The sequence below is a fragment of the Liolophura sinensis genome, chromosome 8, assembly GCF_032854445.1.
Source record: "Liolophura sinensis isolate JHLJ2023 chromosome 8, CUHK_Ljap_v2, whole genome shotgun sequence".
NCBI classification, from domain to species: Eukaryota; Metazoa; Mollusca; class Polyplacophora; order Chitonida; family Chitonidae; genus Liolophura; species Liolophura sinensis.
Genome location: NC_088302.1, coordinates 58,220,211 through 58,247,409, shown reverse-complemented (window position 1 = coordinate 58,247,409; position 27,199 = coordinate 58,220,211). Strand labels below are relative to the sequence as shown.

Genomic DNA, 27,199 nt, shown 5'->3' with positions numbered 1-27,199 from the left:
ATAACCCAGCTTAAAGCACTATTTATATTTTTTGTGCATTTGCCGTAATTAACCAGCATATTTTGACGGGGATCCGACTTCCGTTATGATTCCCGTAAACCAAAGCATGCATCGATTCCCGTAAAATATTCACAACTTTTTTTGAGAAACCAGTTGGTGTTCTCAAATTTATGCATTACCCAACATCCTCATTTGGACATGAACTGGACAATGTTATTCAAGATTTATCACATCTCATTTTGAGGGGTCCGCTTCGGGACCGGTAGATCCAGGATCAATCCTTGATCGAGTCACACCTAAGACTTTAAAAGAGGAAGTTGTAACTTCCTCGCTAGGCGTTCAGCATGAAGGGGATATTGCAACGATTGGTTGACCCGTGTCAGTATAATGGCTCGTGCGGGCGGCTTACTTGCCTTTGGTAAGTCGTCTCAGTGAAGCAGCACTAGATAAAAGAGCGGTGGAAATCCGTCCTGCTACAAGGAGGCACATTACACGTACATGCACCCTAAGGATTCCTTCGTCGTCATATGACTGAAAAATTACTGAGTACGACGTTAAACCCCAAGCACTCACTCGCACTCATTTTGAGGGATCTTGTCATTCTTTGTCGAGAGAAGACTCCCCATCTTTGTTCAACTCGGTCTGGGGCTGGGTGGGGTTGGGAGGTTGACCGAGGGGGGGTGGGGGGGGGGTAGGGTGGGGGGCAGATTACACGACCAGTCTGTCATTCATTCTTGCAACGGGATTAACTTCGTTTATACATTGATTTCATTATGAGTTTTGTTCACTTTTCCATACAGCATTCACGTAAGGAATTTAATGCCCGCTATAAACTAGTCTGCATGACTTATTTGATCATTGTGTCCTTCGTACTGCTCGCCCGGGCAGTATAGGGCCTACTTATAGGATGCTGGCATGCTTATAGGATAAATTTCTTTGAACTGTTCTTTGAATATTAAAATTTTATTGAATGTAATCTTGGTTTTGACACCAAATATCTGAGAAAAATATAATCGAAATTATTTTAGTTATACCGGAAGTGGAAATGTAAGTAACACAAATCAGTAAAAATTTCATTCTACTTTATATATATCGCCAAATGAAACGTTGTTCTATATATGAGAGAGTGAATGGCCAATATCTATAAGTGCAAAACACTTCTCATTCTTTGTGTACAGCGAGCCTACATTGGCCTTGTGGCATACACACAAAGGTTTAGGTGATATAGGGCCTACTAATATAACATCAGTACCGGTATTAAAAAAAATCTGCCCTCCCTAGCCGAAATTTTATGAAAAAATGATGATAAACAGGAAATTTAAGCCGGCCATATGCACAGCCTATCGAGTCATATAAGCCTCGCAGATATTTTAGTAGACGAGTCTTCCTAAATATATAACACAGTTATCAAACCTAGGATAGGAGCGGGCTCTGGCGACGTGGTTAAAAGGCGCTCACTTTAAAAGGCACACGAGAAGAGGGTTCAACCTTATTCTCAGTCATCGTTTAATTGAAATATTCTCGAGTATGACGTTAAGCATCAACCAAAAATCTAATTGGTTTAGTAACAATGTTATGTCGATACTGAAACGTCACCATGCAGTTAATAAAAATCCGGACTTGTTATCCATTATAAGAAATGCGCCTGTAAGAAATCATAGTGTACTAGTATATAGGGCTAATAGTCCTAGACTGAATATATGTTTATGGCTTAAAAGCATAGCCCCTATTAACTTAAATCTGCACTTAAATGTACATTGTGTTCTTGTTATACCATTAATGTTATCGTAATACTCTTCTGGGGGTAGGCCTGTACATACATACAACAAGTGATCTGTTAATTTACATGACCTCCTGCAATTGTACATGCGTGATGAGGTAAATATTGTACTAACATTATTGCTGTTCTGATAGACGCATATTTTAACTGTATAATATGACAATATATATGTACATTTACAACTGCTTTGTAAATTCATCCACATCCGTATACGTGGAATATTCTCGAGTATGACGTTAAGCATCAACCAAAAATCTAATTGGTTTAGTAACAGTGTTATATCGATACTGAAACGTCACCATGCAGTTAATAAAAATCCGAATCCATTATAAGAAATGCGCCTGTAAGAAATTATAGTATACTAGTATATAGGGCTAATAGTCCTAGACTGAATATATGTTTATGGCTTAAAAGCATAGCCCCTATTAACTTATATCTGCACTTAAATGTACATTGTGTTCTTGTTATACCATTAATGTTATCGTAATACTCTTCTGGGGGTAGGCCTGTACATACATACAACAAGTGATCTGTTAATTTACATTAATTTACATGAATTGGAGGCATTAAAATTCAGCTGGGACTTGTTGTAACGCGCGATGTAAACCATACGATTATTCTCCCACTATGAATGGATGAATGACTATGGCTTATTAGCTGTTGTGTGATCAGATTAACTCCATGTTTCTCTCTCGTGATGTTGGGCTACAGTAAATGTGAAACCATTAGATTGACTTCGCCAGTTACTTAACGAGATACTGTTCTGTCAAATTAGTTGTATATTCCACAGTCATGGACACAGCATATTTCAATTTACTCAAATCACGCAATGATGATATAAAACAGAACAAAAAAAACTCAGCTAAACAAACATGTAGAAAAGAATATATTTATCTGATTTTCACACAAAGTCGATTTGAGCATAGAAGCAAGCTGGTTGGGGAAAAGACATTTCCCATGTAGATATCAATGTAGAGCATCCAAAAGAATATCACGAGGGAATATTTAGGTCATGAGACATGTCTACCTGTTCAAAGTCTTTTAAGCTCAAATATATGCATTTAGGCGCTATGAAAGCCCAGCGACTGGCATTCGTACAAATTTATACAGAACACTGTGTATGGAGATATTAAATCTGAATCTGACATAAGTATCGCATAACTCAATAAAAGAACCCGAATATGGTAACGAATAAATACTTATATGGTAAAAAGAAGTACATCTTGGGGTAACTAAATATAGCCAGGCAGGTATATAAACAGAGGCGACAAAAGTCACGAACAAGTTCACTAAAAGCTACTTTTTCTGTGCAGTACGTTAAGTTGTAGCAGTTGGTCATCGCAAAACACAGTTGGGTTTTTTCCTGAGTGAAACTATCCACATTTATCGTTAGCTTATCTTGAGTCAAGAGTGAGCGAATTCTTATACATCATTTACAACTTTGGACAACGGTGTGAAAGTTAGTTATCTCGCAGGAATGACAAAAATTATCATGTTGCTGAAAAGACGACAAAAAATGACGCTTGTTACGCGCCATAACTTCTATATAACATGATCCACCTCCTGACTCACGTATTCCGCCAAGTAGGATCCATTGAACTAAAACCGAAGTTCGTCAGTTCAATGCACAATAGTTGTGAGCATTAAAACACTAAATATACGTACATGTATACCAGCCACCATATTCACAACAACTAGCTGACAAATGACTCGAGTAACAAAACGTATTATTCTATATGCCTACGAATGGATGACTGTTTCAACAAAACAAGTCTTATTGATCCCATTTTAGAAGAGGTGCTTTTCTGTAACGGTTTAAGTTCACCTACTGACTTTTGATTCCAAAAACACTTTACTACAATCTAACGAGCAAAAACAGACTTAACAGCATTCTTAATATAAATTATCCGAGACAGAAATAGTCATGTGATAGTTCTGTTTTTATAAACCTAAAGAGTATCAAAGTAACTCTATTATGAAAAATAAAACAATCACAAAGGAACTTTATCACAAATTACACAGTCGTTGGTTTACAAGTTTTGAGAAATGACCACGTATAACCCCTAAAATATCTATACCGGTACAATTTTGTTTTGTTTATGTGAAGCATCTTCATTGCGTCACATGTTCTACAAAGAGAAATATTTATGCAGAACATCTATACTGAAGGATTTCATTAACTTCAACAAAACTATTAAAATTCAACTATTAATGCAAAGGATACCTAAAGGAAACCCACAAAAGCAAACAACAAGCCAAACAAGCGTAAAACAAATCCGTTAAGGCAAATCTGTAGCCGAAGAAAGCCTAGGGCGGATAACCAGCTGAGGAAACGTAACGTAAAAGCCGGAAGCCAAACGGCTAGCCAAAGAACCCTAAAAGGAAAGCCGTAAGGGCGGACACAATGACAGCCGATATGTTTAACATTTTGCTCCAAAAAGGATCTTCTTTAATATCCGTCATTTTTTCTCTGATCATAGCTTTTTGTGCCTTGGTTAGTTTGGGCTTCGCTTCGTCTGTAATCCCACACAGCCAGTTGTACATCATTTTACCTACGGACTTTTTCTCTGAAAGTATAAATAAATAAATATATTCAGAAATTTGTCATCATGAACGCCGTGGTGTGCACTGTTCTATGGGAGTAGAACCCTTTGGATCGGATGTCTGGCTGCGAGACTTATCGATCAGATCAGAGAAGGAATTCGTGTAGAAAAGTGGAATAGAACACAAATCTATATACAAAAATCGGGATACTTGGTCATATTAGATTCCACCACTGACGTCCATGACAGATATTTTACAAAATAAAACCCTACAACTATGTAACTATTTACAAGTGTGTAGATTTTCAACAGTAGCTAATGATGACGGCACAGCATCATTGGTTTATGTTCCCAGTCTCTACGAGCGTGTTAGTTGAAAATCTAGTATGTTAAAACATAGCTGTTTAAACTATGAATCCACGTAGCGGTTCACGGAAAAGTTTGCACGGCGGATTTTTCACTTATACCCCAATAAACCTAAAAATAAATATTAAAGTCAATCCTTATAATTTAATTTAAGGAATAAAAGGATGTTATCTAATGTTTTCCTTTCATTGCAAACTATACACATTTCAGGAATGAGATTCTTTGGTCCAATGAAATTGATGATCAATATTACTAAACAACGTCACCCAGCCAGCGAAATGACGAGACAAAGGTTACATTTGTGAGTCGTTTCAAAACAAATTGTGAATAATAAAATGCTGAAATCTCAGGGTACTTTGGGCACAAAAGATGCAGAATGAGTTGGATTGACTTTGACGTGTTTGTTCACGTTTCTTATACTGCGTCTTGTTAAACAAGAAGGCTCTATGTACATACACTGCAATTTCATGATCGGTAACAGAAACTGGTCCAGGAAACTGGTACATCTCATTTTATTGCAGTCAGTGCGTTCGTATGAAGCAGAGTACCAGATGTCCATATGTATGTACAAGAGAATCATACTCATTGTAAAACTTAAGAAACCTAAAGTGAAAGTGTTTGATGGAACAAATTAAAACACACCAGATTTCGTAGAAATAACTTGTGGCGGTTGAAATCGTGAGACAACATAGGCAGACAAACGTTTGAGCGGATGAAACACTGCTAGGGAAACGTTGATGTCCTATTACACCTAAGGCGACTTTCCAAAGTCTGTTATAATTCGAACTGTCTGCGATCCGTAAGGTTGTAGAGAGACGGAAGTAAGTTTAAGAGGATAATTCATAAGCCGTGCGAGATGACTTGGATAATTGTCTGATGATAGACTTACTAAAGCTTTACGCTGAGTACCACTTTTTTGCCAAGTACATGTATCCTTGAAGTTTGCTCCTCCTGGCATTTCTAAAAAATCTGGCCATTGTGCAAGTAGTGCATAAACCCTCCCAGTGAAACTCAATCAAGAATCGGTATTGCAGGTCAGTATTATGGGTTTTTTTTTTCAATCAGAGTCGAGCCAGTGGGTATTTCCAGCTTCTGATCAGCATCTGCATAGACACTTTCAGAGTTTGACATCTAGTTGGATACAGGATGGCATCTATATATGTAACCAAATAAACTGCAATAAAGCTGAAAGTCAGAACTGAGAAAATATAGGTTTGTTGATAGCATGCTCAGACGCATCCTACAAGTCGCACGCTGAACAATACTAACATTGCTGAAGATATAGTTAGGTAAATTTGGCATAGGTTGCTTAGCATCAAACCTAGATCAAGCCTCAGTTAACAACATGCATTAAGCCGAATATGTATAAGTTTCAAAATGGTGTATTGCATAAATCTTTGGAAAGCGGAAGCGAAATAACGACATTAGTACTAATAAGCATGTGTAGACTTAGGGAGAGTGTCGATAATACTTCCAAATCTCTAAGGAAGGTTCCGATTAAAGTTTAGTTCGAGAATATACAAGGGGCGTTTTTCCAAAACTGTAACGTAACATTTGACTCTGCTGTGTCGATTCCTGTGGCGTTCAGGGTTAACAATAAAGAAATGAATATACCAAAGTACTAGCATACGCAAATATGTCGTCTTGTGGCATTTGTTAGATGCTGCGTAAAATGTCACAAGTTATTAACTAAACAACAAGTGTGTAAAGATCACTCATTTACTCGCTTTAACTTCAAAAACACGGTGCACGGGTTTTGAAATGTTAAGTGGATGTCATGCCTGGAATAGTGACTCTGTTCCATGCATCACTAAAAACTAGAGCCTTTTTCTCTCTTACACGCTACCAGCCTTTTTTAACTATTCACATAATTGCATACTCATACTTATACATATATTGGTTTGGAAATGGGTCTTGTGATCATCTAGTTGAAATCCACTTAGGTTTATGAGTGGCAAAAGAATGTCAGCTTTAATGCTTCGATTTAACTTAACACCCTCCTGCTTTGTCAACATGGTAGTTTTAGTACCCATTCTGCCACTGCTCCTATGAAGAACTTCTCAGTTGGGAATTTTGGGTAAGCGGCTGCCATTTTGCCGCTTAGTCCGCAAACAAAAGGATCTGTGAATGGTCCATTATTAAACGAAATTTGGAACTTTTATCACAAAATGTACAATAAGTTTGCTATGCTGCCTCCCTTCTAAACATGTGCACAGACATATGCCTCCTATTTTTTTTTATTTCTTCTTTCACAGTACAAATTGTATAAGTTTGATTACCCGCAACAGCGGGAGTACGACCACAAGAGGCTTGTTTTATCCCTCCGTATATAATATTAATTTGTTTATTAGAGAACAGAGTGGTGACAAATAATTATTGATTTGGAGCGGGAATAAAAGACAACGATAATAACTTTACAGAAAAATATACAAAAACTAAAACGGGAAGAAGAAGCTTGGAAACACCACTGACAATACTAATAACAATATCAATACCACAGAGCATTAACTGGGATTGTTAAGGCATTAGCTTTGCATTGTTTTACATTTTTCTTAAATAACGACAATGAAAGTTAGTTCTGTAAAGGAGACGATAAAGATTGTATACAGAGTTGCGAGGGAGGTGCTGACGTATATTTCGCGATGGTTCAAAGAAGAACTGGCAAAAAAGAGGCAGTAGACCATCAATAAATACAATGCATATCTTCCATTAAGACTATACGTTAAGAACTATTAAGCGTACCTATTGTGTACTTCGAGCATGCGGCACTGTAAGTCACAGCATACAACTTACTTTTAATTGACGATGCCTGTTCTTCTGGGTCATCTTCTTCTATCTCACTCTCATCCGACTCTTCTTCATAGTCAATTTTATCATTTCTCGTCCACCATGTCACCCGTCTTAGCTAAATGAAGACGTACTTTTTAGTAATATTACAGTATAACGGGCAATAACTTGACAAGCCAAATAAGTATCTAGAAAAGTGGGATGTTTGTAACATGACGCTGAAGTCAAAAACGTTTCACACAAAATCTACCAAAGCAGAGTTTAAATGAATTTTCTAGAAAATAACAGAAAACCTATTTCGAGTGAGTGTGCATCTAAAACATAAAGTGTCTAGTTTTGTCTCTACCGGGACTGAGTGTGTGTGTCTGTTTTTGTCTGTACCGGGAGTGCAGGGAATGTCAAATTTTGTCTGTACCAATAGTGAGTGTGCTCCTGTACGGATAGCGAATTCTTCTGGCACAGAATTTTATACTGACAGTGAGTTTGCTTCTGGTACAGGATGTGTCTTGTTTGTACTGAAAGTGAGTTTGCTTCCGGTACAGGATGTGTCTACTTCTGTCCAAGCACTTTATGTCATGTCTAGTGGTCGTTTGATATTTTCTGTACACATTTGCTTGATTTTCCTTTAAATAACCCGAGTTATAAAGACATTAAGAAAAGGGCTTCTGGTCACTTTACACTGTAACTTGTGTGGTCAAATCGTTTGACAGTTGATAGGTTTGCTTTTTTTAGTTCTGCATGTGGGTACGACTATTTCCACCGTGTGAACATGACTTTAGCACCCGGTAGTGAATCGATTCCTGCGAGACTGCGAGAGGAAATATCTCAACGAACGACATGGTCAGAGGATTCGGGGCGCGCATTATGAGTGCGCGTTATATAATAGTATATCAAACAAACTTTATACATTACATAAAGCTACGTAAGATATACATATTGCCGCAGGAACAGAAGGAAAGGTATATAGGCCAGTGCTTGTATTTTGGTTGACATTTACAAAATTAAAGCATTTCATCTCTTAGAAGATGAAAATGTAACGGTGAGATGTATAAAGATATACACCCCTTTGGAAACGGTTATACATGCCTAGTGTGATGTGTCTTCCGTACACTAAACTGTTCTTGATCCTGTATTTTAGAGGGGAAACTAGTGGCAAGCACTATGATCATGTGAATAGCAAAACGCCTGACTGTCAAACCAGGATTAGATTACAGCCCTGTCACAATCAGTATTTATTTTATACCCCCCTACAGTAAGTAATACTACCTACAAACGAAAGAGAGGTAATGTGTTTCGGAAACTAACCTTTTCCGGACTCTGAGGTTCTGTGAGCAAGCTGACCACCACGATGATAACCAAAGTCAGGAAGGAAATGATGATTGCAAAATGGAGGAACTGTATCTTAGCGAGGATGTCCGGACGAGTGTCTGCATCCCCGGAACCGCAAAGTGGAGCGGGATAGGCAAAATCGATGGCCATACGGGCTACACCTATAGCTAATCCACCCATCAGACCCCAGAACGCACCCTGTCAACGAAGAGATAAATTCACTTTGCTAGGATTGTAGGTTTGCGAATGACCCTGGCAGAGCAATTGGCTGTGTACACAATTTGACTTAGATAAGATCTAGTCACCGCCAACTTGTCGCAATCTGATCGTCTTTGAGGGGTTCCAATTCAACTGTATAGTCAAAGGACGGGTTGAGCATAGGTGTTATGACAAACCTAGGGCGACAAAACAGTATAAGGATCAACTTGTAGATATCACTAAAGAGAGAATGACCAAGACACTGACCAAGACGCTGAACAACTCTGAGACCTAAATCTTCATTTGTAAATCAGTAATCGTCCATAAAGGAAGTTCCGGATCAATAATCGCAGTCCCAATTTCCAAAACGACGTTCAACACAAACCACCTAGGAGCTAAGAAATAATATGAAGTAAAAAAATTAGGATGGATTCACACAAAGAGAAAGAGATGACCGAAAGACACAGGGAATGTTCTAGGCGAAACAAATAAATCGGTATTCAAATCCTGTACAATGCTGGCTAGTTAATATAAGACAGACAATGTAAGATTTTGGTCACTCCCTTCATATTTACTTACGGGATAGAGCTCTATTCACAGTCTTTTTAAGATGTATGTAAGACCCTTAGATATATTACGTTAGCAGAAACACGGTCCTGTCTCATTTCCGGCAAAACGCCAGTGCCGTTCTCAGAAAAACAATATGGCTCTGTTACCGTCATTAGTCATAAGGGACTGATCTGGCTCGGATGCGTCTTTACGTCTCAAGTGTTATCAGGAACACGACCTTACTCGATTGAGAAGTGTTATTTATTTATTTATTTGATTGGTGTTTTACGCCGTACTCAAGAATATTTCACTTATACGAGGGCGGCCAGCGTTATGGTGGGTGGAAACCGGGCAGAGCCCGGGGGAAACCCACGGCCATCCGCAGGTTGCTGACAGACCTTCCCACGTACGACCGGAGAGGAAGCCAGCATGGAAAAGTGTTATCAGGAATAGGATCTTGCTCGATTGCAAAGTGTTATCAGGGACTCGGCCTGGCTTGGTTGCAGTTTACGTCAGAAGCGTTATCAGGAGTACGACCTGGCTCGATTGCGTAGTATTTTTTCAGGAACACGACCTGGCTAGGTCGAAGTTTACGTGAGAAGCGTTACCAGAGGTATGACCTGGCTCGATTGCGAAGTGTTATCAGGAACACAGGTCTTGCTCGGTTTCGAGTTTGCGGGTTTACGACTGAAGTATTATCAGGAACACGGCATGGGGAGGTGACGGCTTTACATTAGATCTCCTACGCCCAGAAACTGACCGTGTACTTTCACTAACATAATCTTGAGTTCTATCAAATAAATAAATAAATAATATTGACTTACTGCCTCTGTTGTCCTCTTCCAGAACACAGCTGTAAGGAAAACGATGGTCCAGGGTGGAGCCACATAAGAGGAAATAGCTTGCAGGTACGCCCACAGTTGTCCCCCCTGAGATGCTTGTAAAATGGGTATCCACAAGATACTAAGTCCCACCAAAACAAGGACACACAATCTTCCGACTATCATGAGCTCCCTTTCCTTAGCCTTTGGTCGGAACCTACGCCACAAGTCCATCGTAAGCATAGTACTAGCACTGTTGAATATGGATGTGAGGGAGCTCATAAGGGCGGCTAATAAGGCGGCTAACATTACACCTCGCAGCCCTAGAAAACAAGTTACATGTATGAAAGGGAGAAGTTCAGTTAAGCGCTTTAATGTGAAGGTCTAGCTAATACCAACTGTAAAACAGATGTCGTGACCTCGCTAGAACTTAAACAAAACCCATCGCTTTCCAAATATTTCCTGCAACATCTTCATCTTATTCCCTATTAAAAAAAATACAAATGAGAAAGCAGATGACGTAAGAGTAGTTATGAAAAAATATAGACTGAGGGGATTTAAACATAAGTGTCATCAAGACAAGTACATATACGGATGAGAAAACAAGAATATAGATGAAACAAAGACAAGGAAATACAGATGAGAAAAAATAACATATGTGTCCGTATGAAAAGAAAAAGTCGTCAAGACAATGCAGATAGGGAAACAACATATCTGTCACTAGGACAAGAAATTACAGGTAGGTAAACAACATAAGTCATCAAGGAAAGAAAATACAGATAGGGAACAATATATGTCTCATTAAGACAATACAGATACAGGACTATACAAATACAGGTGAGATGGAAACATATCTGTCACCAAGACAAAATACAGGTGGGGACAACATATCTATAAATTGGACAAGAAAGTAAGATAGGAAAACAAGGTACATGTATGCCTTATCAAGACAAAAATATAGGTAAGAAAACAGTAGAATACGTGGCATCAAGAACAAAAAACATTACTGAAACGCTAGTTATGGTTAAAGTGTCTTTTGGGCAAAAAGAAACAGGCAAGAGAACAATAATACAAGCAGGCGAAGCAACAACAGCATAAGTGACATCGCGGCAAGGAAAAACAGGCGGAGAAACAATAACATAAATGTCATTACGACAAAAGAAAACAGTCAGGCGACAAAAACATAAGTTTCATCAAGACAAGAGAAAAGCAGGCAAGGGACAATAACACAAGTGTCAACACGAGAAGAGACAAAAAAGCACGGGAACAATAACACAAGTGTCATCGCGACAAGAGAAATACAGACGGGGAACACTAATATAAGTGTCATTACGACATGACAAAAACAATAACATGTCTCTCAAAGACACTGAAAGAACAACATAACACAACAAGTAAATATGACAGGTGCGAAAGAAAACAACGTCACTACAACTTTATATCACAAAGTAATGAGTGCAATAACAATAAAAATAACATAAGAGTCATAACGATACAATCACGTAACAGCACGTGATCTCAGTCATACGTAGTTCGCCACTCTCCAGATAACTCACTCAGCGAAATCGTTCCCTTGTCCATGTAGCCACTCCCACACTCTACAAAGTCCACTCATCAATTTCAATGTCAAACTTAAAACTTGTCCTACAAATGTGTCTCACATCATGGAACCAGATAAATTTCCAAACAGTTTCGGGTGTCAGTCCAAAAGTCGATGTTTCAAAAAAATTTCACGAATTTTCGTCGGTGGATTTAGCAATATAAACTTATTTTCTTTGGGTGGGTGGATATGAATTAAACTCTTTGGTTATAAACGGTATAACGGATATATTGTATGTTGTGGAAATGTTATCCTTTAACAGGATCATTGATCAGACATGTTGTATGAATGGCGGTATCTCACCTGATGGCATAATTCGAAGAACCAACAACGGGTAAGCTATGTTTGTGCATCCAGCGGGATTGTCACAGAACTTCCGGCACTCATCCGGTTTCGCACAGGCCACTTCGTCTGCGGAACAAAAATCTCAGATAATTACGGGGCACCACACACTTTATAGAGCGATTAACTGTGCGGCCAACACCAATAACAAACGTATACTGGGCCAAATATTACACTCTTTTTTTCTCGTGTCAGTTTCCCCATGTCAGGTCGGCCAGTTTTCCAGATGTCATGTCGGCCAGTTCTCCCATGTCGTGTTGGTCAGTTTCCCCACGTCATGTTGGTCATTTTCCCCATGTCATGTCGGCCAAATTCCCCATGTCATGTTGGTCAGTTTTCCCATGTCATGTCGGCCATTTCCCCATGCCATGTTACCCAGTTTCCCCATATCTTATCTCTCAGTTTCTCCATGACATGTCTATCAATTTCTAAATGGTGTGTCGGTCATTTACTCCAGGCCGTGTCGGTCAGATTTCCCATGGCTCATCAGTCAGTTTTCCCATGTCATATCGGTCATTTCCCCATACAATGTCCGTCATTTCTCCTTACTATATCCACCATTTCCCATACCATATCAGCCACTTCAGCCATCATCTATGTCCCCATGTTATGCCGGTAATTTTCCATGTCATATCGGTCGTTTCTCATGTCAAATTAGTCACTTCCTGATGTCATGTCGGTCATTTCCTTACATCGGATATTTGGCACGGCATATCGGTCATTTGCCCATGTCATGTGAGTCACTCCCCGTGTCAATTCGATAATTCCTAATGCCATATTGGTCTTTTACGATGTCATGTCAGTCGTTTCCCCATGTGATGTCAGCCGTTTTTCCATGTTATCTTGATAATTTACCAATGTCATGTCGGCCATTTCTCCATGTCATGTCAGTCATTTCCCCAAGTTATGTCGGTCATTAACCAATGTCATGTCGGCCATTTCCTGATGTCACGTCCGTCATTTCTCCATGTCGTGTCGGTCATTTCCCCATGTTATGTTAGCCATTTCCCCTGCCATATTGGTTATTTCTTCATGTAATTCCACGTGTCAGGTCGGTGATTCCCTATGCAAATTGGTCATTTCCCGATAGTCATTTCCCCGTGTCAAGTCGGTGATTCCCTATGACATATTGCTCTTTCCCGATGCCATCTTGGTCATTTCCATTTCATATTTGTCGTCTCCCTTTGCCATATCGGTTATTTTCGCATGTCATGTCAGTCATTTTCCCATGCCATATCGGTTATTTTCGCATGTCATGTCAGTCATTTTCCCATGCCATATCGGTCATTTTCGCATGTCATCTCGGCCCTCACCCGATATCATGTCGCTCATTTTCACATGTGATGTCAGCCCTTTCCCGATATCACGTCCGTCATTTCCTTATGTCGTGTTGGTCATTTCCCCATGTCATGTTAGCCATTTCCCCACGTCCTGTCGGTCATTTCCCCACGTCCTGTCGATCATTTCCGGATGCCATGTAAGTCATTTCCAGATGTTATTTCGGTGATTTCCCGATGTCATATCGATCAGTTTTCGATGCTATGTTAGTCATTTTTCCATGTCATGTCGGTCATTTCCCCATGTCATATCGGTCATTTTCACATGTGATGTCGGCCATGTCCTGATGTTCTGTTGGTGATTTCCTCTGGCCATGTTGGTAATTTCCCTACGTAATGTCAGTGATTTCGCTTGCCGTATTATTCATTTCCCGATGCCACGTCCGTAATTTCCTTATTCAGATCGGTCATTTCCTTATGCCGGGTCGATCACTTCCCCATATCATCTCGTTCATTTCCCCATGTCATGTCGGTCTTTTCCAAATGTCATGTCGCTGATTCCCTATGCCATATTGGTCATTTCCTCATGTCATATCGGTCATTCCCCCGTGTAATATCGGTCAATTCCCCATGTCATGTCAGTTATATCCGCATGGCATGTCAGCCATTTTCCCCTGCCATCTTGTTCATTTCCCGATGTCACGTCAGTGATTTCCCCAGGCCCTGTCGGTCATTTCACCATGCCATTTTTGTCATGTCCTCATGTCGTGTCAGTCATTTCCTCTCGTCATGTCAGTCATTTCTTCTATGTCATGTCGGTCATTTCCCCATGCCATGTCAGTCATTTCACCATGCCATTTTTGTCATTTCCTCATGTCGTGTCAGTCATTTCCTCTCGTCATGTCAGTCATTTCTCCCATTTCATGTCGGTCATTTCCCCATGCCATGTCAGTCATTTCACCATGCCATTTCTGTCATTTCCTCATGTCATGTCGGTTACTTCCTCATGTCATGTCGCTATGCTTACTAGGAAAGAGAATTCTGCTGATCATGCCCGGGATGATGAAGAGAAAAAACGGAAGGATTTTCAATCCTGCTGCCAGCACTGTCCCTCCCTTGGCGTGTGATAAATTCTTCCCTGATAAACATCGCTGTACCATGACCTGAATGAAATCAATGAAATATAGGGGTTAATATTATTGCGGCATAGTGAAATACATGGGTTAATATAATGTGGCATCGCGAAATACAGGGGTTAATGCAATGTTGCATTGTGAAAAAAAGGGGTTAATATAATGTGGCATAGTGAAATACAGGGGTCAATGTAATGTGGCACAGTGAAATACAGGGGTTAATTTAATGTCGCATAGTGAAATACAGAGGTTAATGTAATGTTGCATTGTGAAATGCTGGGGTTAATGTAATGTTGCATTGTGAAATGCTGGGGTTAATATAATGTGGCATAGTGAAATACAGGGGTTAAAGTTATGTGGCATAGTGAAATACAGGGGTTAATGTAATGTAATGTGAAATCCTTTGATGTGCCTCGTGAATGATGTTTATAGAATTCCAAATGCTGTGTAATAATATAACTATAAATGCTGTTTTTATGTCTGCACCTGTTGGATAAACATGGAGATTCTCTGGTTACAGCCGAGTTATATCATTTCTTTGTCTTAGTCGCTAGATCTTTTATTTCAAATCCGCTAACACTGTACTTATTGTTGATGAAAAAGTAGCTGTGAAACCTGCTTGAGATATTTCTCTGCAGCATTGATAGAACCATGTTAGACTGAGTTCTTTATCTGTTCAACTGTAAACAACGTGCATTTCCGGGAAATTGTTGTGTGTGCGGTGATCATTGTAAACAGCTAGCGTTTCCGGGAAATTAGTGTATGTGCGGTTTGCAAACAGGAATATGTTCGCAAGGGTTGTGAAATAGATATTGAAGGTTTCATTATTTCAGGCTGTGGTAACATGTAGAGGCCTATCCGACCATCGCCGAGTGCAATAATATGTTTAACAAAAAACATTATTGTTGCATTTGATCAGATAAAGCATAAAATCTGTAGGAGGCAAGAATCTCAGTCAAAGATCAGATGGACATCATTGTAACGATGGTGATGCCCTCTAACCTGATCATTGCACCACACCCAAGTGCCCACAATTGTCAGTCCAAAGACGGCTCCGGGCCAGGGTATGTCCCCGGTGGTGGGGTCACGGAACACATGGAAAGAGTCCTCACGGGGTAAACCACATTTGTACTTGACCGGGTCAGCCAGGGTGTAGTTCGCCGCCGATTTCATGAAGAGCCTTAACATGTTTTCCCAGCCGTCAACACGGATAAACCCTGATAACGAAACAGGCCATGGGATAAATCTTAAGCTCTAATATTTACCAACATTTGAACAGATTTATGTATACCTCTTGCTGAACACTAGTACCAGTTAAAGACAGTTCATATTAACATAACCATGCGAATTTAGTGGAAGTTGACTTATTTACTTAACTGAGATGAACTAGTATTTAACTTTAATTCGTGTATATTCAGCTAATTCGTAACTATGTGACTAAGTAACCATAGTGATGTATTCTTGAATATTCCCATTCAAATAAACAAAGAAACTTTCGATAAATAGCGATAGTAAATATGCGACTACACTGTAAATGAAATCGTCAATTAAATTCAGACCAGTCACTGACCTATAACCATCAAGATGAAGGATCCGATGAGTAATATAATGGTCTGTAAGGTGTCCGTGTATATGACAGCGGCCAATCCCCCTGTGCGGATAAGAAAAGATTAGTATTAGCAATCTCACAAATGCTGCCACGCTTTTCCAGGGCGAAGATCAAGGGAACAAGACATGAAACGAAATTTTGGGGAAATGTTGTGTCCTATACAAACGGGTGGAGCACAATTCTGTCGGAGAGTAAAACACGGACTCTGTTTGTCAGGACTTGACTATCATCAACTCCACATGTATGTGTGCAATTTCATTTCACTGATCAGAAATTCTTAAATGACAGAATATGACTTGGTTAAAACAATAAATAACAATACCGACAAGTGACTATGTGAATGAGACAGTAACGTGTTTGATTGGATAAAATTGCGCCTGTCAGGTTGGGCTGTCTAGGCTGTGATCTTTCCCTATTCACTACAGCTGATAATATTGAATTAGTACAATACAACCACTGTCGGTATCTCAGAATATGTTGGATGTAACATACGCTATCAGTTTAAACCGCATTCGTCTCCACGGTATGCTATTTTACTGTCGGACAGTAACATACAGTCTGAGAACAAACGACATCCATCTCCCCAGTATGCTACGTTACTATAGGGCAGTGACATACAGTCCCGACCTAAACCACATTCATCTCTCCATTATGCTAAGTTACTGTGAGACAGGCTCACAGTCTTGGCCTACACCACATTCATCTCTCCATTATGCTACGTTACTGTCCTAATTGCTCACAGTCTCGACCTAAAACACATTCTTCTCTCCATTATGCTAAGTTACCGTCAGATAGGCGCAAAACCCACATTCATCTCTTCAATATGTTATGTTACTATTGGACAGTGACATACAGTCTCGACCTAAACCACATTTATCTCCTCTAATATGCTATGTTACAAAGGAAACAGCCAAATACAGTCTCGGCCAGTAACATACGTCATAGCTGATTATGTGGAAGATACATCTGACGTTAGATATTGAGTAACCGTGGCCTTACACACATCTCGACAAGGGCAACTAAACTTTTACAGTTCAAAAAAATCCCCAAAAATATTTAATATCGGATTAGCAAACTTCCTATCATCACGTAAAGGTAAAGGTGAAGTAGGCATCACTAAATAGAACACTTAAAGCTATGCATAAATATACTTTAATTTCTTTCTTTACATTTATGTGAAGAGCGTTAAAGGTGTTCAAACATCTGAACTGTGTCGTGGGCTTTGTGGACCATACTACCAGAGTTTAGGAACTGTGACGTCACAGAAAGTTTTTCCAACTCTAATCACGACACTGAATTTTGGAATAACTCTTTTTACCTATGAGAGAAGGATCACTGAAATAATGCTCCCAAATAATACCTTCCTTCTAATGAACATCAGGAGAAAAAGGTCATGTGACGTCAGAGATGCTAGATACCTCCAATATGGCCCATAAAGCCCACCATAGTATTCAAATATTCGAATGACTTTCAACATAATTCAAAAACTGTGAAAAAAGGTATTTTTACGCATAGTCTTCAGTTGTCTATATGATGGGCCGTACTTCATATCTTCGCTTTCTTTTACTTTAACATTAATCTTCCATTTGAAACAAACATTCACCAGGTACTGCTTTATCATTGAAACCGTTTGATGTTTTGAATTAGTAAAACTTATTTTGTATACATCACAAAGCATATACTGTATTGTTATACTAAACTATTTTTTTTCCTGCACAGGAGAAACTTCTGTCACCTACATCACACAGAGAGTATACTACATTGCTGATAACGCTGTTTTCTCACACTACAAGCCCGAGATTTCCACTCCTGAGCGATACGCTATTGGTGTCATAATCAAGTTGTGAAATTATGGTTTCTGGCTTCAAGTATCCAATCAAAACAAAACTTTCAAAGTCGCGGAGTAATATTCTGACCTAGATTATGCCCTCAGTTCCACAAAACAATGTTAATTGGTCAACATCATAAAGTATTAACCAGTGAAAATGACGTTTACAAACTAGGAATATTTTTTATGCAAAATAACAGGCCTTGATCTTTCCACTCACGATCTCGGCGATTCCTTTTATGGTAAATGGTTTCACGCGCTTTATTCCTTATTTGTCAATTAATCCAACGTTGTCGCATAAAATTTAAACATTGTTTGTTTCCCGCTAATTCCGAGGACTGAAAACACTACTGCATTTCAAATTGTGCATCTTAAAAAGAAAATTCAAACTTCAAGAAGATAATAGGTGGTCATAGTAAATGAATTAAATCTGTATTTTTCTTTAGATATATCGACCGGGGTAACTCAAAGGTTGCAACTTCCATCAGCCTGTGTGAATTGTCAAATTTAATGGCATGATTACAAGCAAAATTGTTTTGCATTGGAAATTTACAAACATTACACAGATAAAAACAACTCAAAGTTAACTCAGATTATTATTAGTGAATATCTGAACAAATCAGTCGGTCTAATATCAAAACAAAAGGTGTTACATTCATTTAAAAAAAGATTTCATGAGAAAAAAACTGAACCATCATTCAGTACCCCCTCCCCTCCCCCCCCCCCCAAACCACTTCCATCGTGTAAAAAGGAAAGAAAAAATCTCTACTTATTCAAATTATTCTAAATAAAATTGTTGCAACTGACTACATAAAGTAAGCCTTGCACGTTATTACCATGGGGATGTAAGCCTGCATGTGTTTGGCAACAAGCAGACCAGACACCGTGTGCAAATTATAAATTAACAATCAGTGCTGTTTTTTCACTCATATAACTCATATAATAACTCATATACGATGATATCCTAATTATAATTTAGATATGTATACATACGTATATCAAAGTATTTGTTCACTAAAATATTTCACATGAAATATCTCTGTGCTGCATGGACATTCTTGCGAGTACATGTATGTGTAGTGAACAAGATGAATGTACTAGTAGTAACTCTAGAATTTAATTTTTTCTACACAAAAATGTCACACCCAAGTACCTACAGTATGTCTGGTTATTCCTGTTATTACCCCTGTCCGATGTACATGGGTTTGACATAAACTAGTTAAACAAAGCGTAAAGATCTCAAATTTACAATGGCTGGGGTTTTTTTGTTAATTTTTTTTTCAGTAACTCATATATTAGCACGGGATTTATTTATTTGTTTATTTATTTGATTTGTGTTTTACGCCGTACTCAAGAATATTTCACTTATATCAGGGTGGTCAGCATTGCGGTGGGAGGAAACCGAGTAGAGCCGGGGGAAACCCACGACCATCCGCTGGTTGTTGGACCACGTATGGCGGAGAGGAAAACAGCATGAGATGGACTTAAACTCAGAGCAACCGCATAGGTGAGAGGCTTGCTGGGTCATTAGCCTGCGCTAGCGGGTTAACCAACAGAGCCACGGAGGCCTCAATGGTCCATTTTAGATGTGTGTATTTATTACCAAACGTTAAAATGTGAATAAACTTTTCTTATGTCATGTTGATGTCACTAATATTATGCTTTTTTCTAATAAAATATTTTAACTAATACATTTATGTGCACAGGGGAACAAGCTGAAAATCACATCAAATGTATGAACTTTACAATTCAATAAGTTTTAAAAGGATGAATTACTAGTTTTCACTCTAAAAATCTCACACACAGGTAGGCCCTTCTAAGTAACACTTAGAGTATGAGTAAATGAAGCGAAAACCGCAGTAGGAATTAAACTTCTGAACAATGCTACATACATCATGAAAGACATGCTACAGATACATTATGCGTACATGTAACTTACGCGACATGTAATTGTTTATTCAAGAAGAAAACATGAGGAGCAGAAGCTGAACTAAAACATTTTCCCTGTCACAATGCGTGGATTGAGTTAATCATTTACAGATTACAATCATACTTGATCTTTGGTGTGTTTTGAGAGCTGGTTCATCAACAAACTGCTTTTAAGTGATATTTGTGCATAATTCTTAATTTTCACGCCTTAATTCGTCAGATAATGATAATAATCATTCTAGTTGGGATCAAGGCTCACTGTTACTCTAAATAAGTGTTAGTACAGAATGAACTTACGGTTCATTAATTGGCTAATGATATAGTCCTAACCTTGGCTCTTCTGTACACCAGAAGACTTAATCACAGGCGACGTCATTAGTCATTAGTACACGGTCATTTGATGTTTCCGGTCTTCATTCCAGTAACATTTCTGCAACATTTCTATCAAGAAATTTACAGAGTTTACAATCACACACAGCTGCGGTAAATAAAGCATTGTTTGTTGTTGTTTTCACCGCGTATCTTTTCGACAAGTATCAAGCCAGTTTTATCAGTGATGACCACTTTGCTCGTGTAAACGTTGTAGCAACCTGATTATTCCTTGGATCGTTTCTACGACTGCTCACCATTATTGCCATTGTGTTTCTTAAAACTTATGATGTGCCCTCAGCAAAAATCTTGCCTTTGCTGGCTCCGGTTACCAAGTACCAATACAAGCTGGGTCAGAGAGTGCACAAGAAACAACTGTGAGAATGAAGAAATCTAAAACATACTCTTTAAGAAAAGTGGGCATAGGTGTAAACTATATTCATTTTTTTTTACTTCTCAGCTAGAACTATTCATCATCGAGAGGCTTGTTCTGTGTGGCCTACGTGTGTTTTGTAATGTTTTTGTCTTGTTTTCAAACGATGAAAAGGCTTCTGAACTCATAAATATTCATGACTATGAGAAAGCCAACAAAACTCGTTTCTTATTGATCTGGATGTGTTTAAGAGACTTAAAAAGGGAAAATTTTGTGTAGTGAAAGAAAAGATTAAACAACTCGAGTTCCTGCGTTACGATGGATATCACTCTCGTCTATTAATTTTCAGAATCACGAGCCTCTGGCGACTGACGAAAATGATATCCATCCTAACACAGAATCTCTCTTTGAAAAACAGCTATGTATAAATTGTTCTAAACATATACTCTACTCTCGATTATTCTATTACATACATCGCGAATAAAGTATATTACACTGTAATAATTCTGTTGTATACATCACTCAGAGCACATACTATCCAAATGATAATTCTGTTGTATGCACCACCAGAGCATATACCATCTTACTGATAATTTTGTTCAATACATTGCTCAGAACATATACTTTCTCACTGATAATTCCGTTATATACATCACTCAGAGCATAATAATGCTAATTCTGTTGTATACATCACTCAGACCATATACTATCTTATTGACAATTTTGTTGCATACTTCTGTATATTTTACCTACTATTGTAGACTGTACCTGCTGTGGTAGACTGTACCTGTTCTGGTAGACTGTACCTGCTATTGCAGACTGTAACTGCTTTGGTAGACTATGCCTGATATTGTAGACTGTACCTGCTATTGTATATTGTACCTGCTATTGTAGACTGTACCTGCTATTTTACACTGTACCTGCTATTGTAGACGGTGCCTGTTATTGTACACTGTACCTGCTATTGTATAGATTGCTGTTACAGCCAGTATTAACAGCACGGCCAGATAGATGTTCCATCCCAGAATCTGCTGCAGGAAGATCGCTCCCGAGTAGATCTCAGACTGGAAAACAAAGGAGATAACAGAATTAAGAAATCTCACCAGAAATTTACTTATATAATTATTACCTTTAGTTCAAACAGGCATTTGCGTGTTAATTCCACAACGATTTTACAGTGAACATAATTAATACAGTGTGAGAAAGAATTCCAAATGTAACATTCGCAGTAAAATAAACTTACCGATATCTTTGTCAGAACGTACAGAACCAAGGCCAAAAAGGAGAGATAAATTCGTAACCGTTTTCCACCAAACCGTTTCTTCAAATACTCGGGCATGGTGAAGGACTGCAAAAGCATCAGAAGCAAGACAATGCAGTGGCTGTCCAACAGTTGCATGTAGGCCTATTCTACAGAATACCGCTATTTTAACGCCTTTAGGGCAGCTCACAGTGCAATAACTAGCCACGTACATTTATGACGGCGATCAGAATTTATGCTATTTCAACAAAATAACTGTGCATAGATATACATGTAGATATGTTTTTCTTCATTCTCGAATGGTTTGTAGTTTTTGGGTGTATGTCACGATGGTCTGGAATGATGCGAGTGGTTTCTACGGCCACTGGACGTCTGTTTCTGAGGAGTGTGAAACTAACGAAGAGGCACAACCCGTAGACGTCCAAAGCGCGGACGATCGCTTACGTCCAGACAAATCCGCTAACGCCGGGCAAGGGCTGCTATGGTGTTTCTGTGACAATGCATCCGCTTCGAGACTTGCTGTTGCGTAAATCATGTGGCAGGCATACCACTACTGATTACATTCTTTAACGTCAGATTTGGCATGAGGTTGCAATGCTTTTAAGACCGAATGGTGAGCATTTATAATGGCATAAGTGTAACTATATGTTTCCCGTTAATGCTTGCACACAGGCCACGTCTTATAGTAATGACGGATACTGATCTTCTTGGCCAATGAACTAAGTTTCCTCTTGTTGACTGAGTTTGCTTCTTTTAGATAAGTGTGATAATGACAGTGATGGGGGTGTCATGACTTTCAAAGTAAATTGCTACATCTCTTGAAGAGCAATTCTAGGGCCTTTCCTCTTGCATGGTCGTGAGTTTAGTCATCACTTGTCCAAAGTGCATATCTGGTAGCATAAATACTGAACATTTTGTAACACGGCTATTTATAAAATAGATGTGTTATAGTGAGAATGCATCTTTTTCACCCAACACCGAATATGGTTTTGTTTCACTGGGGCTGTGAATTCTTATTATGGACACCAGCTACATGTTATATTACATCGTATGGAATTATTATGGATTTTACCACTATCATTCGAATAATGTCCCAAACGGATGCTATTCACGACTTCATTTACCGCAGTCATTCAGATAATGAATTCTATGGTTACAGTTCACAATTTCATTTACCGCAGTCATTCAGATAATGAGTTCTATGGTTACAGTGCACAATTTCATTTTACAATGATCACTGGTACATCGTATGGCCCAACAGATACTATTCAAAATTTCATCTTACCACGATTATTCGGACAGTGCCCCAGCAGTTACAATTCACAGTTTCATTTCACCATGACCATCACTGGATACCATTAACAAATTCATTTTACCATGATCACTGGGACAATGTCCCCAAGGATACCATTCATAATTTCATCTTAAAACCATTATTCGGACAATGCCCCAAAAGATACAATTCACAGTTTTATTTTATCACGATTATTCGGACAATGTCCCAACAGGATCAGACAGGAACAAACAGGAACAGAATGAAGTGTAATCAGCAGGTAAATACATTTACATCAGATGCCACGCGGACGGGAAAAAACACCCAACCAAGTGCAATCAGCAGGTAAATAGTCTTACACCAGATGCCACGCAGACGGGAACAAACACCAAACCAAGTGCAATCAATAGGTAAATAGGCTTACACCAGATGCCACATAGGTGGGAACAAACACTCAGTCAAGCGCAATCAGCAGGTAAATAGGCTTACACCAAATGCCACGCAGACGGGAACAAACACCCAACCAAGTGCAATCAGCAGATGTCGCGTAGGTGGGAACAAACACTCAGACAATTGTTATTCTGGGTGAATAGGCTTACCCCAGATGCCACGCAGACGGAAACAATCACCCAATTAAATGAAATCAGCAGGTAGATGGAGCCAAGTGTAGATGGACTGGCTCAGATGTCACGTAGACAAGAACAAACACCGAGTCAAGTGCAATCAGCAGGTAAACAGGCTTACACAAGACGCCACGTGGACGGGAACAAACACTCAGCCAAGTGTAACCCAGTTAAATAAAATCAGCAGGTAGATGGAGCTAAGTATAAATGGATTGGCTCAGATGCCACGTAGACAAGAAGAAACACCGAGTCAAGTGCAGTCAGCAGGTAAATAGACTTACTCCACATGCCACGTAGACAAGAACAAACACTGAGTCAAGTGTAATCAGCAGGTAAATAGACTTACACCAGATGCCACGCAGACGGGAACAAATACCCAGCCAAGGGCAGATGGATTGGCCTAGATGCAACGCAGACGGAAACAAACACCCTGTAAAGTGTAGATCGATTGGCCTAGATGCCAGCAAACGGAAACAAACACACAGTCAAGTGTAGATGGATTCACCTAGATGCCACGCAGACGGAAACAAACACCCAGCTAAGTGTAGATGGATTGGCCTAGATGCCACGCAGAAGGAAACAAACACCCAGCTAAGTGTAGATGGACTGGCCTAGATGCCACGCAGGCGGAAACAGACACCCAGCCAAGGGCAGATGGATTGACCTTGATGCCACGCAGGTGTCAAGTGATGTCAAGTGAAATCAGCAGGTAAATAGACTTACCCTAACTGCCACGCAGACAGGAACCAACACCCAATCCAGTGCAGTCAACAGGTAAATAGACTTACCCTAGATGCCACGCAGACGGGAACAAGTACTCAATCCAATGAAATCAGCAGGTAAACAAACACCCAATCAAGTGCTATCAGCAGATAAATAGACTTACACTAGATGCTACGTAGACAGGAACAAACATACGGCCATGTGTAGTTAGCAGGTGAATAGACTTACCCCAGGTGACGCATAAACAGGACTGACCACACTTAGATGCCATGGAGACGGAAACAAAGACCCAATCAATTGCAATCAGCAGGTAGTTAGATTTACCTTAGATGCCAAGCTGACGATAACAAAAACCCAGAGCAAGTGCAGTTAGCAAGTAAATAGACTTATCCAAGATGCCTGGCAACCTTACCCAGATGACACGGAAACGGGACTAACCACACTGAGACGCCATGGAGACGGAAACAAAGACCCAATCAATTGCAATTAGCAGGTAGTTAGATTTACCTTAGATACCAAGCTGCGGATGGTCGTTGGTTTCCCCCGGGCTCTGCCCAGTTTCCTCTCACCATCATGCTGGCCGGCGTCGTATAAGTGAAATATTCTCGATTACGGCGTAAAACACCAATCAAATAAATAAATAAATAAATACCAAACAAACAGGAACAAGCAGCAAGCAAAGTGCAATCAACAAATAGACAGGCCAGATACAACGTATATAGAGTTCCCGAGAGGATAGGTAAACAGGAACAAATACACAAACCTGAAATTGTCATATAGTTAGACTTACCCAGGATGCCACGTAGGCGGGAACAAAACCCAGCCAAGTATAATCAGAAGGTATACAGACTTCCCCAGACGCTAGGTAAACGGGAACAAATACACAACCATGTGAATTTAGATAGACTTACCCCAGATGCCACGTACACGGGAACAAAAACCCAGCCCAGTGCAATCAGCAAATAGATAGCCTGAAAGTGAAAACCATGCAAAATAACTAGTGACTTGTTGTTAAAGCATTACTAACGATTTTATGAAAAGTTTGGGCAAATAACATACATTCATGTGTGTGGATATTTCGCTTTTGATTGCGATATTGTTCTTTTCTGAATAGTATAGTAAACATTTCCGCAAGAAATACCTGAGAAAAGAAAAGAAATTTTCAGGGTATGAAGGATAACTCACGTGCCACTCGTATATCGCTACAGCAAAGCCGGAGGCAGCTGCCGTACCGGCCAAACCAATAAACATTGGTGCTCCTACATTGCTAGCAAATATCGACGCTCCGATCTGGAAAAGGTTAAAGGACCAATGCAAATCAAAGTTTTTTTTTCATTGTTTTATTTTAAAAGTAAATGTACAACGCTGAAAATGAAGCACTGACACCGGTTTTCGTAGCATGGCTGTTCAGGGCCTGTCAACAACCCGCGGATCGTCATGGGTTTCCCCAAGGCTCTGAATGATTTCCTCCCGTCATAATGCTGGCGTATAAGTGAAATAGTCTTGAGAATGGTGTAAAACACCAATGAAATAAATAAATAAATAAATAAATATTTCTTTCATCCACTCACATATATCCAACTGTCTGTAAAGTCGAGGACACAATAAGCAGATTTTTTCGCTTGTAGGGGAAAATTGCATTTCCTTAGTGACAACTAACAACACAAGCTCTTCACATTGATACGTCTATATTATTGCAAGGGAAATGCAGTGACTTACAATGCAATACTTTTTATCATTCATAATGTTAAACTCTGTCAGCCTGGTTTCAACACTAAGAACACCTTGCCTCGGGTGACGTCATCATTATTCAAAAACAAATGGCATGCTGGACTTAGGGCGTACAGATAAATTTGTTTTACAATGTTTTATAACAGAAATTCTTGACATCAAACTCTCAAAAAATACTGGCTTTACATCATATACTACATAAACAAAATTAATCTTCATTTATGAAGGTTATATTATAACCTCCAAATAAAGTCAAATATGACAAAGTGAGAAACGGGGGTTTACAGTAGTCCACGTCAGTTTAGGTAACTGATGTCGTCCTTCGTCAAAACACATTTAACCTCCCAATATCCAGCATGCCACCGTTTTTTTGGATAATTATAACGTCACCCAAGGCAATGAGTTCTTGCCGTCGAAACCGTGCTTACGCAATTTAACATTGTGAACTAGAAAAACTTTTCTAACTTCATTTCCTGTGCAAGGATATAGAGTTCCAGCTTATCAATGTGTAAAGCTTATGTTGTTACGTATCACTGACTAAAGGCAATTTTGGTAGCGAGCATGACTGATTTTACAGACAGCTGAATATTGGCGACTGGCTGAAAGAGTAGACCTTAGCTAAGAAATCAACATGTTATGAAGATTGATAGGAGATGCGTACATGGGGCGATGTACAAATGATATCGTACAGACGAAAACAAGAGATGCGTGAATGTGGCGATGTACAAATGATATCGTACAGAAGAAAACAAGAG

General features: G+C 39.3%; 1 protein-coding gene across 2 annotated transcripts in view; it reads right to left on the bottom strand.

Annotated features, from left to right (window-relative positions):
• Nucleotides 1–2,643: 2,643 nt before the first annotated feature.
• Nucleotides 2,644–27,199, bottom strand: part of LOC135472522 (sodium/glucose cotransporter 4-like) — a 43,059-nt gene continuing 18,503 nt past the window's right edge. For both annotated transcript variants that reach the window (XM_064752065.1, XM_064752064.1), the window contains exons 5-16: nt 25,899–26,003; nt 25,625–25,684; nt 22,077–22,181; nt 21,792–21,897; nt 16,296–16,376; nt 15,728–15,942; nt 14,620–14,755; nt 12,277–12,384; nt 10,377–10,696; nt 8,782–9,003; nt 7,483–7,594; nt 2,644–4,347 (exon numbers count right to left, since the gene is read on the bottom strand). In XM_064752065.1, the coding sequence (XP_064608135.1) occupies nt 4,142–4,347; nt 7,483–7,594; nt 8,782–9,003; nt 10,377–10,696; nt 12,277–12,384; nt 14,620–14,755; nt 15,728–15,942; nt 16,296–16,376; nt 21,792–21,897; nt 22,077–22,181; nt 25,625–25,684; nt 25,899–26,003 (1,776 nt within the window). In that variant the 3' untranslated portion in view covers nt 2,644–4,141. The remainder of the gene's footprint in view (nt 4,348–7,482; nt 7,595–8,781; nt 9,004–10,376; nt 10,697–12,276; nt 12,385–14,619; nt 14,756–15,727; nt 15,943–16,295; nt 16,377–21,791; nt 21,898–22,076; nt 22,182–25,624; nt 25,685–25,898; nt 26,004–27,199) is intronic.